Here is a 14,368-nt window from a genome sequence, read left to right as displayed (position 1 = left end):
CCATGCTAAATTATTCACCAGATTCAATTATGACTATATCTTAAAACTTGAGTTAAAATCTACATACAGTCCACACCTTATTAGTTCTATGGCCTTCAACAACAACAAAAACCAGGTTTAGTTCTTTGATGTTAAGCAACTACCAAGACCTCATATGGAGTGAAGAATATTTTCTATGACCTCATCCCTCCACATATACCTCAGGTCATATCAACATCTGATTTCCTTCAGCAGGCTTTAGCTGTCCATTCCAAATATATGTCGCCCAAGAGCTTGGCTTCAAAAGGCCCTAATAATAGAAATCTGTGTACTGGACCACGAGCTTGGTTATTATTAATACAAGGCCCTCATATCACAACACCCTCTCTAGGAAAGTATGGCTTATGGTACCAGAAACATCAGTTTGGCTGGCTTCCTGCTTGGGATAAGGCTGTGGCTGATAGGATTCACTAAAATTACTCTCTTCTAAGTGACAAATACGGGAAAGATAGGCTTTATTGAGCACTTGTTAAATACAGGTATGCCTTTCTAGAACAATCAACAGGACAAGTTGGCTTTGTTTTAAAGGCAAATCACCCAATGTTCTTACAGAAGAAATCTACTAAGCACGAGCCTCCACCTGGCTAAGCACACACCTAAAGCCTAACTGAAACAATTAGTTTGGGGCACTTCTACAACCCCTATAAAATATGCATGGTTAATTCCATTTTGTGGGTAATAAAACCAGGGCCCAAAGTGGTGAAATACTCTGCCTGATGATCACATAGCCAATAAACCACAGAAATAAGACTCAATCCCTACACTGTTTGTAGCCCATTATCTCTCCATACGAATTCTATCTTTCCAGCCCCAAGTGCAATTTCTCCCTCTTCTCATTGTTACAAAACAGCAATAACTACTCATTCAGCACTTACCTAAATGTTATTCAACTGAGTTTTTCATGTTGGTATTCGGACCAGGTCTGATCAAATTCCCCAGCCATGACAAGTCTAACAGAAAGGTACCTAGAAGTCAGGGAATTTAAGTTCTTTCTGTCCCTTCATTTGGGACAATCCTCAAATGAATCCCTGTCTCTGTAGGGTTCTAACTACCACACACTTCTCAGATTCTCTTCACAGCAAATTCCTCAGAAAGAACTGTCCATATTACTGAGTCCCCACCCACCATCTAGTTTGGGAATTTAGGAAGCTCTACTTGTCCTAAGGACAAGAGGACACATTTGCATTTTCCATTTTCATTCTCCCTTAAAATCAATGGAGTTTTCCAGAACTTACATGATGAGTTGTCTGTACCATGTTATAATGCAGAACCAATGATTAAGGCAAGAATTAAACAGACTTGCAAAAACAATGCTAGTTATCTTTAGTTTTTGAAATTATTTTTCATAAAATATAATTAAGACAATATTTAACTGGTATATTGTAATTAATCCATCATTCATCTAAAGAGAGCACTAAAAAATGTTCCTTGGGGCTGGAGAGAGAGCTCAGTAGTTAAGTGGCTTGCTGCTCTTCCCAAGGACCTGAGTTTGGGTCCTAGGACCTAGGTCAGGTGGCTCACATAGCTTCAAGGGCCCATCACCCTCTTCTGGATTACAAAATACTTAACTAAGCCACTTGATGATTTCTTGTTTTCTTTTTGTACATACATCCTCCTCCCCTAGCTCACTATTCATTTTTCAGATCATATAATACTTGTTCCCCCACTCCAAAGTCTTCGAGATGCATTCCCTCAACTATTAGCATGTGCTCAGAGGGCACTGGGGGGGGGGGGGGGGAGAGGTATCCTGATCTTGTCTGTCTAAAAGGCCGTACCTATATACACCACTTAGCCTTTCCTAACAGAAGTTCTGTGTTCATAGCCTGTTTTCACAATGAAATATAAACTTTGAAAGTGCAAAGTTTTGGTTTTGCCCACTATTGTATCATTTATGTTTAAAACAGTATCTAGCAAAATGTTTCCCAATAATACTGAAATTAGTCTGGCAATGGGAAGGGAAACTAGGTTGAAGGCCCTTTCTAACTCTTGCCTGATTCTCTAGCTAGGCAGATCCGGCTCATCTGACCACGTACTGAACCTGAGGCACCAGTCACACCAAGCGCTCTGCTAGGACCAGGGCAAAGCAGGCGTCATCACAACAACAAAGGAACATGCACCCAAAACAAACCCCTAACCTTTCCCTCTCCTCCCAAGGGCACTTATTTCTTTTAGATGAAGTCGCTTCTCTTTAGCTATAACTTTGCCCTGGAAATCGGCACAAATCTCACGTGCTGATCCAAATAAGAGCCCAGATCTCAGTTAATTGAGACAATCCCATAATCCTAACCTAAATTCAGGTCCTTTTCCCAATGACAACCTTTCTCATATACAAGGAAACTGAATCCTAAGAGGTCTTTTTGAAATGCAGAGGCTAAGATGGAAAGCTACAGCAGAAATACAATCGAAGCTCTCGCCAGCTCACTCCACGGAGAACAAGAGAGGCGCAAGCTGCTCAGCTCGGTACAAGTCCTCTCCTGCAGAGGCATGGAGCTGCAGAGAAGCCAGGCCCTGGGCCTGCTGGCCCATCACTGTGACCATGAAACCAGCACCACCCCACCACAGCATCTCAAGACATCAGCAAACTCTAAGTACAGCTTATTTCTACCTGTCATCTCGGTAATCCAGGAAAAGGGGGCAGGTGAATTCAGGTAAGATATACCTACCCGTAATTTAATAGGAAATGGAATAAATGACTTACAGTATGTGTAATATCTAGCATATATGGTGGCCAATTTCCAATAAATATCCTGTCTTGTCCACACCTCAGACTAACTCAGGTCTAGTCTTAACTGTTCTGGGTAGAAAAATCAAACATCTCTGGATACTGTGTTCTGTATTCCAGCTGGTCCCTGTCCTCTTTCCTCTCTATATTATCTATATTCCACACTAAACCAAATTGGTCTATTCTCTCCAAGTCCTCCAGCATCAGGTTCCATGTGGAGAGAACTGGATATATGATCAGCAAAAACACAGTTTGGACAAAGTTCCTTCTCTGAAAACTACATTCCTTTCAGCACCATTATTTTACAGGGAGAATTTATTACTTGATAATAAGAAAAGGTGTTTCTAAAAATCTTGGGAGATTCCACCTCATATAATTTCCTCTTAAAGACTTCACTTCTCATTTTGTACTTAAGTAATCTGACCTATCTCCACTCACCAAGACTTGGGGGCCAGTCTGCATCAACAAGACTTACTTCTTCCTGGCCCTGCATTTTCTCTGCAACTCCAGAGTCCAACCCAGTACAGGACACACAGCCAGCCCAGCGAGTGTGTATGCACAATAACAAGAAAGCACTCACCTAGATTAAAAACACCCAAGACGTTCAGCCCTGGAGTTTAAGCAGCACATGTGACCTGGTCCATTCGGGTTTCAAGTTCAAAAGCATCAGGTCGGTCCTGTGGGTTAGCAGCTAACATGTCTTTCAAGAGCTGCTTCACCCCCTCAGACATGGAAGTCCTACGTTTCTGGGGGATATGCAACTCCATCTTTGGGTTTTCTAGCAGCGCCTCACCAACAGGGACGATCTCAGTCCCCTGTTTAATGTAGGTCCCCAGGAGCTCCTTCTTGGTTTCAGAGTCAATAAAAGTAATTCTTTCTATCATTGCCCAGATGATAATGCCCAGGGCAAAGATGTCCGCCTTGGCTGTATAGTGTCCCTCCCAGACTTCGGGAGCCATGTAGAAGTCTGAGCCACAAGCTGAGGACAGCCAGTATTTATTCACATTCACATTTTTGTTATCTTGATTGCCCTCTTTGCCTCGAGGTGCCAGCCCTGCACAGACCTTGCTCAGTCCAAAGTCTGCCACCTTGAGGATGGGGGTGCCAGACCGCTCTGTGATGAGGATGTTGTCTGGCTTTAGGTCCCTGTGCACGATGTGGTTTTTGTGCAGGAAGGCAATGGCGCTTGTAAGCTGTAGCATGAAGCTTTTGTTGGTGGCGGGGTCTGGTCTCCGGGACAGGACATACTGATTGAGGTCTCCACCTTCACAGTACTCCATGACAAACCAGAGATAGCAGGGCTCCTCAGCATAGCCCAGGATCCTTTCTCCTAAACCAAAGGACAGGAAAGAGCTTGAGTGGACATTCACATCACTAGATTAAAGAAAGAAGACGGTGATAAATAACTGTGCCAAGAGTACCTACACAACTGGCACCAAGCAAATTCTATGCACACAGTCCACTTCTACCCATAGAGAACAAGTCGAGGTATGGCAAAGGCATTAGGGCCTGGTGTCGAGCACCTAGGGTTTGAATTTCAGAACCTAAGCTTACTGCCATCTAGTTGGCTTTGAGGCCATTTTGTTTATTTATATTTTTCGAACTAACGGTGTACAAGTCTATCCATTCTTTGTAGGGCTGCTGGAATGATGAGCATAAAAAGCATACAAAAAAACTTTGTAAAGTGTGTGCTGTTTCTGCTATTACCATTTAGTTACTGGCCCAGCTTCCATGACTTCTAATCCGGACCACGCACATGTTGTTTGCGCTCTTCTTTCCTGATGCGCTTAAGCATTCTTATTCACACAAACACAATGACATCATAATTTTATTTCAGATGCACACTCCAATCCATTCTAGTTCACCATGCCTGTCCAAGAGAGGTCTGGATCGCCTCTGGCTCTATGGAGCTTGGTTGCACAGGTCTCGGACAGCAATTATCGTAAGTGGAATGTTGGCAATAAGGTCACCTTCTATGGAAGATCAGCACACATGCAACAACTCCAGGCAGAGATGGAAAAGATGATGGGCATTGGGACAAGTGGACCAGGAAGGTTTAGATAAATGGGAGACAGAGGTAGGAAAACTGAGCCTGATGGAACTGTGAGATCTGAAGCAGAAGCAGAAGGCAGTGCTGGGTTGTGTGGGTTCAAAACCAGGAAAGCGGGTGACTGGTGCTTCCATGTCAATCAAAGCAACTGATGAAACACCGAGTCGCTATGGGAAAGCTACTGGATGTTAAATACCCTATCAAGTCCAAGAAGGCAGACGTCTTATGCTGAGAAATAGAAAGATTGATACTGTGAGTGTAGACCCACACCTTTTATCCCAGTACTCGGGAGGCAGAAGCAGGTAGCTCTCTAGGAGTTTGAAGCCAGCCTGGGCTACATAGGAAGTTCCAGGACAGCAAAGGGCTACAAAGTTGAGACCTTGTCTCAAAACAAAACAAAACAAAAAACAAAAAAAAAAAAAAAAAAAAGAGGAAGGAAGACACACAGACTACAGACTCACAGACTACAGACACACAGATTACTACTGACTAGTCATTTGTTAAGTGAGTCAAGACCTGAAAACTGGTCCCTTGGCTCAGAGTATGCTATGTCCCAAAAGACAAAGCTAACACTTCCTCAGCCTCTGCAAGGAGGTTCTTTTTCCTAGATACTTACCACAGTATCATTCAATAAGCCAGATGAGTCTCTGCTTCCCCAATGGCCCTAAATCACTAAGGTACAAATAAAGTCTACCAAAGCCAGAGAGATAGGAGGAGATATGGCAAAAGTTTTTGGTTTTAGCCACAATCTGACAGACCTCACTTCCCTTGTAATTGTACAGTTTGTTTGTTTATATTCATCACAATCAAAGTTAACTCTGACAGAACCAGTTTAGGGCATATGGCTTCTTTTTACAATCAGTGTTGCATTGTTCCCTCAACCCCACTCCCTACTCTATAATTCTCTTTTGGTCACTAGCAAGCAGGCTGAGTTGACTTTAAAAAAAAAAAAAAAAAAAAAAACACAGAAAAATGAAACCACAACCTGAAGCCCAAACCCATCTAGATGGTAAGAGACAGAAAAGGGACAGCAAGAAATGTTCCCTGCCAGTACAGCCAGGGAAGAAAGCCATCAAATTCCTTCTCTAAAGACGACATCAGATAGCAACTAAACTTCTAATAGCAGACATGGATAGGGAAATTATTATTTTATACACAAAGCTGGTAACTATGGTAACTAAGAGGAATAAAAGACAACAAGTTGGCCAAAGGAACTATAACACAGATCTAGGTTGTAAGAATCCAAGGAAAGAAGCCAGGCATGGTGGCGCATGCCTTTAGTCCCAAATCGGGAGGCAGAGGCAGGTGGATCTCCGTGAGTTCCAGGACAAAAGAAGAATTCAGGAAAGAAAAGTTAGGTTAAAAAGTGCCCTAAGCTAGTCTATGGGTGGGACAGATAGAGCCTGAAGATGCTGGAGGAACCCTTTGAAAGAAATGCTGAGCTGAAGCAGCATTCTCAGAATGTGTGCAACAACATCACTGACCACGCCACATGGAAAAACTGCAGGATTACTAGACTTTCCAGTCCTTCCTTCAAGCAGACTACCTGCCTGAGCCTCTGCTAACTCATGACCAAGACCAAGGGAAAAGACACAAACAGTGTCTGGTACTGAGTGAATTTCTATGGAGAAGCAAGTCAAAACGAAGGAAACAGGATGAACACAGACCAGGAAATAGAGTCTGAATGACTGCAGACCCCAACTTTACCCTCTGGTCTAATGTATAGCTCATTGGCACAAAAGGGAAGGTAACCAGAACCTTGGGAAAACCCCTGAACTCTGAGCTTCAGAATTCTTACCATCAAATTTGAGAATTTAACATTACCTGACAAGGTTCCAGTGAATTAAGTCACAGGTGTGGAACAAATTTTGCATATCATAAGATACTTTTGGATAATTATCTACTGGCCATCACTAACATCCTCATTACAACCCAAGCCCAGGTCCCTCAAAAATCAATGGGGGAGGGGGGGGATTGTTATGCAACTGCAGAAGCCAGAAGAGGGCATCCTATCCCCTGGAGCTGGAGTTACCGGCAGCTGTAAGCCACCTAATGTGGATGTTGGGAACGGACCTAAGGTCCTCTGGAAGAAATCCTCTTAACCTCTGCACCATCTCTCCAGCCCCTGATGTTTTGTTTGTTTGTTTGTTTTGTTTTTTGAGACAGAGTCTTGATATGTAGCCCAGGCTATCCCCAGTACTGAAATTACAGGTATGCTACCACACTCAGCTTGGAAATCACTGATTTCTCAGTACTATAATATAGCCCATAGATTATGTTACATGTTAGGCAAAATAGGAAATTTAGAACTAAAAAGAAAGGTAGATTGCTCCATTGACAACATCACATTTCTTGGGCTATCATAGCTGAAGCTGACTTTCTAGCTAGACCAGAGAGGTTAAGTTGTGCAAGGGCATCATATCTTGGAAAATGGATGACCAAGTTGCCTCTGAAGGCTAAAAGGTGGGGAAGACAGATGAGCAGCTAAGAAGTCATCAGGAGGCTCTGAAACTGGGTGAGGACAGTCATGGGAAAGGGACAGGGGAAAGATTTGAAGGCTTACATAAGAATTTAGTAACTAATCTCCTATGATAATCAAAGAATTCAAAGCATTCTCTACAACTGTCTCTGCTCCAAACTGTAATCTTGATAACTACACCCTTAATCCTAATAATTACAACTATTTTCAGGTGAGAAGACTGAGGCTCAAAAGATTAACTATTTGTCTGTAGTCTTGAAGCTAATTGGGGACAAGATTCAGAAGTCCTCACTCAAAGCTCTAGTGTCTCATGGTGTTAACAGCAATTTCACACTTGAATATTCTATTTTCCTTGTTACAGAGGCTCCTTACATTCAGGCTCTTGCATATACCAAGCAACTTAAGCTTTGTCAAGTCCCTAGTGCTGGATTATCCAACTAAAGAAAATACAGATTCCTTTTTATGGTACAGGATTTTGATTGACTTAAATGTGCTTTGTGAGAGCTACTCATCAGGATGCAGCTAAATAAGGATAGAGAATCTGAGTCACTCAGGAGGATTCCTAGCCCTAAGGATAGGACTGAAGAGCAAATTCAAGGTGAACTGATACTCTACGAGGGAAGTGAAGCTCTCCCTGAGAGTTTACCCTAGAAAAAGCCTTACCCAATGCAACCCCAATTAATCAATGTTCTCAATTAAGACAGGGTGGCTTCTCCCTCCCGGGGCTGGTTCCTAAAATCCCTACACATAGAAGGAAAACAGGCAGTAACAAGAGAAAAGTCTGTACTATTGCCCTAAGGCATCCAAGAGCAGGTCAGAAAGCGGGTGCGGGGTGTTTGGCTGCTGAGATGCCTGGAAGACCCCGACAAAAGGAGTGCAGTAAGCAGGGACAAAATGAACTCAGCAAGTAGCAGTCTGCATCAGTGTGTATTAATCCATGAGTACTAAATCCTGTTAGGAAAGTATAACTACATACATTTTACAACCAAAACAACAACAAAACACAATTCTGAACTTGAAGCCGTGTTCTCCAGCATACTCCCTTAGCAGTTAAAAGAAGACTCAAATCAGAAGGTCTGCACTTGAATCCCAGGTTCAGTTACTTCTTCAGCTATTTTACACTACACAACTGCATGCACTTCACTAGTTCTGGATACATCACCCGCAAAAAAGACACTCACAGTATCCATTTCAAGAGATGCTCAGCACAGCTGAATGAGCTATGGTACAAGCCTTTACAATAGCACTTGACACGTATCAGCAAAGTTTTATTTGTTTCTGGGACAGGGTCTCACTCAGCCCAAACTGACTTAGGACTCACTCTGTAGTCCTGGCTGACCTTGAACTCAAAGCAATCTTACTATCTCATCCTCCAAGGGCTGGGTTTATAGATGAGAGCCACCACAACTGGCTTCATGCAGCAAATTTTAGTAAAATTGGGAATAAAACTTTTGGACCCTAAATCCATTGTCCTATTGTATCCCATTAATTGTGAAAGTCCCTCATGCCACTTTTATCTATGCCAAAATAGCCAAAGACCATCCACTTCTGTCTACCTGGAGGGTCTCTACATTCCAAGGCCAACCCCCAGAAGCAGAGAATTCAATTGCTTTGCTGAAGCCTGGGCAAAAGATGACTACCCTTCTCAGAGTCCCTTAGGCACTCAGATAGGAAGTCTGCAGTTAATTCATTTCCAGACTAGGTCCCCACACTAGGTCCCATGTCAGCTTCACTAGGCCACTAACGAAACTCTCAACAAGAACCTGTTTATTAGGATGCCACCACTTGTGACCTTGCAGCATAATCTCTTAGGTGTACCAGTCTTATAAAGGAAAGCCCGCAAAGCCTCTTACACAGACACCTGGTTTACAACAGCACACGTTATGCGGCAAAGACTGCTGCCCAAATGCCTGGGTCAAACCCATCTTGAGAACCAAAGAATTTTGAGTAGACAACAGAGCTTATCAAATAACAAGCAAGCTGGCCTTCCAGCTCTTCTAAGTTTCTATTTTTACGAGAATTAGTGCAGAATTTTTATGTGTTTAGGGTACATGGGGTCAATCTTTACCTGCTTGTCAGAAGGATTTAGACTAGGACAACTTTGAGTATGAAAAGAAGTAAGGTTTGCTTCCTATTTTCTAAGTGGCAATGACCTTAAGCTTTGTTTTAAGAACATTCAGGACAGGGGTTTCTAGGGATGGAAAACAAGGTGATAAAAGCAACCATTGAAGCCTTAATTCCCCTTTTCACTAAAGGACTTCAAAGGGAGACACAATTGCTGATCTATCAATCACATTTATAGGGCTGGTAATCATTTTCTAAAGCCCTAGAGCTAGTTAGCGTTGCGCCATGACTTCCTTTCAGGCAAACTCCAGGGTCCTGTCATGCTCTCAGAGCTCCTACTTCCCTCTTTGGCAAATAGGCTACGGGCTGGGGAGAGAGCCACTGGGACAGTGTTTACCCAGCATGCACCAAGCCCAGCACATAAAAGGTATGATGGTGCATGCCTTTAGCCCTAGTACTCAAGGCAGAGAATCCTTAGTTCAAAGTCATCTTTGGACATAGGAAATTCGAGGCCTGCCTGAGCTACATGGAATCCTATCCCCCATAATGTGTTCTCCCACAAAAGGCTCAAAAGGTATAAGATATTCTGACCATACTGTACTTGTGGGTAGGACTCGTTCAGTCCATCTCAGGATTTAATGCACAGACGCTAACAGAGTGGGATATGACCAAGAACACAGTTTTTCTTTCTAATTGTTATTTTTTTAATTTATTGTGGATACTTATTTGTACATCAAGTTATTTCTGTAAACTATAAAACTGCTTTTTGTGTATTCACTAGAAGCTGAGGTAAGAGGGGGAAATAACTAGTCTATTGTTCTAATACTCTGCCACTTAAAGCCTGGGCACTAGCCTTTCAAGATCACCTTTTCTGCTAACTCTTCATTCTTTTTCTCTTAATGCTCTCTACAAAGCCCCGGTTAATGAGCTAACCCTGATCTCTATGCCTTCAAACTTTTCAAATATCCATAAAGGCTATAAAATGTGTTTTGTTTTCTCGTTTTCCTTCCAGAACTACCAGAGACATACAGTTAAAAAAGTATGTTTGAAAGATGCCAATGTAGACAGCCATTTTGGGCTATCTCAAAATAACTCTATAAATTACAAGAAACAAGGCAAAGAATGGTTGCAAAGAACTTCTGGGTTTAAGGAAAGTTATCCCTGGCTATCTCCAGTATTCTTCTCTTCAGCTCTGATATCACTGGACAACAGGCTAAAAACCCAGGGCCATAGGACAGATACTTTCAGTGTGAGCAAGCAGGATCTGGCAGCTACTATTTTCTTTGCTAAGTCAACCTATGGCATGTACGCTTGACTGTCATTTTCATAAGTAGAGGCAATGTACATTAGGACTCCGAATTGAAGCCAACAATATTAAGTATGCAGCCCAAAGGGAAAAAACTAATTTCTCTAGATTTAGCTCACAAAGGGAGTTTGAAAAAACTAGTACTGCTTTCAACCTACTCTTCTGACCACACGGGAAATGTGTTCCATAGTCAAAGTTTGGGAAACTTCAGTAAGAACCCCAATCTCTAAGAAGATGAAGATGGAAGAAATTCTGAAAGCAGTCTGAACCAATGTGGCAGTGAATTCCTTATGGAATATTACTGACATCCCCAGCATGCACAACCACCTCATGACAGAGATACCCCATCTTAAAGACACTCTCCTCATGGGTTTTCAACTTGTCCAGTGTCATGAATCAGTTCAGAACAAGCCAAGACTGCATGCATGTAAGCCCCAAACTCCAGGGTATTGAAGTATGAAAACATCAACCGTTCATTAAGTATGTTTCATTCATTTGTACACCATCAAGAAACTGGTGTATAAAAGGGCTAAGAAAGTAAGTGACAAGGATGCAGGCAAAGTAGAAAACTCTCCCTAAGTCTTTAAGAAAGAAAAAGCATCCACCCTCCTGGAAATGAAGGCCTTTTCAGGCCAAGCAGCATGAGAAAGGGCCCCCAGAGAAATAGATCACACCATCCAATCCATTGTTCAGTTACTTCAAAACTCTACAGGGGTTCTCCTGGGGTCTCACAGCAAAACCTGACAGATGCTCCAGAAAGACTTCAGGAAATCACCCCATCTAGTCCCACCCATTCTCCTAGTTCAACCTTAGGTAGGGGAGGCAGCATTACATCTGCGAAGATCTTTGAGTACAGACAAGTCTGGTTCAAAACATTTCTGTTCAAGGACACAAGAACTTGAAGCCGGGAGTCTCACCCCTTCAAGCTGATTAACCTTAATAAGTTGTACTTGTTCCCTTCTAAGCCTTAGTTTCTCTATTTATAGAATGGAGACAGAATTGACTTTCACAGATATTAACTAAAATTGTTTAGAGCTCAGATTATAGTTGGGTTTCCGATTAGTCATTGTCCCCATGGACTCTCGGGCCACCGGAAGTCTCGGACTCATCTAGTCCACGGCCCTCTCACCTTTTGCAGTTCACCGGGGAATGCAAGCCCGTTGGCCTCCAGAAGCCCCATTTTCTACAAAAGCCACTTCTCAGTCATCCCCAGAGATTAGGCAAACTACTGAGACTGTAAATTGGCAGGAAAAGATGTAATGTGTGTTTTGTTATCCGAAGCTCTTGGCCCACCTGTGGGGGTTCTTACTCTGTGAGTTATTAACCTGCATGCCTCTGGGACTAAGTGAGAACCAACTGAATGATTGTCTGCCCTGGGGTGAAGGGTTGCCGTTCTCAGAGGAAACCACACTTGGAAGCAAGAGTTTGAGAACGGGACTGGAAGATATCAGGAAACTAAAAGCCAGGAGGAGAGCATGGGTGGGTGGGTCCACTAAGTTTTTTCCTCAATGTTTTGAGAAGAAAGGGCATGAGGGGGGCTGGGCAGTTCAGGCAATAACTTTTGAATCCTACTCTTCATCTATCTTTAAAACGCTAGACTTGGAATTATGGCTCACACCTACTGAGTGAATACTTAGAGGGATCACGGTTGGCACTTTGTGAGCTTGTTACAGAATGCCAGGTAATATTTGGGGAACAGACTCATTTTTGCAGCATTCAGAGAAGGTCCCAAAGCCTGGGCAAGGGCCTGAACGAGCCAGAGACAGGCTGAACGGTACTGAGAACAAGGGAGTCCGGAGAGGGCAGGACTGCTTGCTGTATTCTACCTTTGAGTGAAGTCTCCACCAGGCGCAGGTACAGCTGTGAGTTCTTGTTGCCGTGACTCATGCGCTGGGCTAACCCGTTGCGCTGCAGGACGCACTCCTCAAACTGCACAATATTCTGGTGACGGCGCTTGAGGCTGGTCAGGGCCCAGAATTCAGCTAGCGCCAATTCCACGTTCTCGGGGGCGTCGCAGCGGATCTTCTTGACTGCCACCCTGGCCCCACTGCGCCCAGCCACAGCCTCATAAACCACGCCGTAGCTGCCGCGCCCGATCTCTGCCAACAAGCTGTAGCGCGGCCGCGCAGGGCTACCGCCGCCGCCTCCGCCCTCTGGCCGCCGCCGGGCTAGGAAGGCCTCGCCCGGGGCCTCGGCCAAAGCGGGATCCATGGCCTGGGCCGCCGGCCTCAGCTTCGCGCAGAGCACCCGCTGCACTGGGCTTCGCCTTTTCCGCTCCGGGCTTTTTGTCCCTCTGCGGGCTCCGTTCTCTTTCCCCGTTTCCATGGCTGCGGGAGGCGGGGGGAGCAGCAACGGCGCCGCCCGGGCCCCCCCAGCCTCATCCCTCCGTCTAGCCCCGAGATGCGGAGGAGCGGTACCTTGGATTGTGATCTGAGGGCGAAAGAATCAATTAAAACCACTAGGCAGAGAAGGGCGGACAAGGAGCTGAAAGTGTCCAGCGTCCCACCTCCGCCGCCCGCCGCGGCCCCTTTAAGAAGGAGCCACCGCCTCGGATTGAACGGGGGAGGGGAAAGGAAAGCGGGAAAGACGGAACCACCGGGAAGTACAGAGGGAGGACCGGAAACCGAACACAAACCGTCCCCTTTCTCCATTGATTTATCCGTCAAAAGTAGAAAAAAAAAAAAGGCAGTAGGGACCTTCACCATCGAAGACAGCCGTCTTCAGAGGCGGTTTGGCCTGCTGAAACTTTGCTGATGCTTAGCCCGCTCCCAACAGCCCCTCCCCGTGTCCTGCCCGGACTTCTCCCGGTGTAAACAGTCCTTTGAATTAAACCCTACCGAGCCCAGTGGGTCGACCCAAACCCCTGGGGACAGCGGGTGGAGACTGGCAAAAAGTTCGGCTTCCGAGAACAAACCGAGACCCCCACGGCCCTCCCCGAGTGCTCTAGGGTGTGGGTCTCCCGCTTCGGCCTCTCCTCCTCCACTCGCTCTTACCTGCCCGGCGCAGTTCCACTTCCGGGCGGACCGGTTCCCCCCAGGAGCCCGCGCCGGAGGATGGTCCGTTCCGAGCCGAGGTTGTCTGCAGAGCCGAGTAGGGCGCGAGGCGGTGACCCGGGCGAGACGTGCAGCCGGTCGCGGCGCTGCTCCTGCAGTGACAGCAACGTTCCCGGGGGAGGCCTGGGCTTCCAGATCCCCGTGGCTGTCCTCGAGTTCGCGCCAGCTGAGCACTTTACGTAACCTCTTTATGTAAGCTGCACCTCCCGCCGCAGCTCTGGTCAGTGGAGATTCCTGGTGGCCCATCCCCCAGGAGGCCAGCCGAGGGCCGTGCCGCCTCTGTACAACCGAGATCAACCCAGCAGCCGCGACAGTCCGGAACCAATCACCGGCAAGAACACCCAGCCAACAAAAAGAGCGCGCCAAAATCCCGCGACTTGTACAGAGGGCCCTCGCGAGTCGTCTGCGTTCTGCAAACCCCTCTCCGCGTCTGACCTGCATAGTAGCTCCACGCCGGCACTTTATGCTGATTGGGTGAATGGCTTAGGTTTGATTGATTCACAGCTCAGGCCTGGGTTAGAATGCTGATCCTCACGCCCACTAATGACCCCAGTGATCTCAGCCGCACGTAATCCTCAATATCCTTCTCTGCCAAACAGGGTGGTCCTCACTTCCGAAGTTGCAAAGAACCAAGTGAAATACGATGGCTGACTAA

General features: G+C 45.3%; 1 protein-coding gene across 2 annotated transcripts in view; it reads right to left on the bottom strand.

Annotated features, from left to right (window-relative positions):
* Stk35 (serine/threonine kinase 35) overlaps window positions 1-14,149 on the bottom strand; it is a 31,534-nt gene extending 17,385 nt beyond the window's left edge. Inside the window, exons 1-3 of one of the 2 annotated variants that reach the window (XM_036184964.1) lie at window positions 13,654-14,144; window positions 12,487-13,090; window positions 3,342-4,091 (exon numbers count right to left, since the gene is read on the bottom strand). In XM_036184964.1, the coding sequence (XP_036040857.1) occupies window positions 3,379-4,091; window positions 12,487-13,090; window positions 13,654-13,959 (1,623 nt within the window). In that variant the 5' untranslated portion in view covers window positions 13,960-14,144 and the 3' untranslated portion in view covers window positions 3,342-3,378. Of the gene's footprint in view, window positions 1-3,341; window positions 4,092-12,486; window positions 13,091-13,653 lie in introns of both variants that reach the window. The other variant, XM_036184965.1, reaches the window with a different exon arrangement.
* Between the last annotated feature and the right edge of the window lie 219 nt (window positions 14,150-14,368).

This window comes from Onychomys torridus, chromosome 4 (genome assembly GCF_903995425.1).
Source record: "Onychomys torridus chromosome 4, mOncTor1.1, whole genome shotgun sequence".
Taxonomy (NCBI): Eukaryota; Metazoa; Chordata; class Mammalia; order Rodentia; family Cricetidae; genus Onychomys; species Onychomys torridus.
This window is presented reverse-complemented; position numbering and strand designations above follow the sequence as displayed.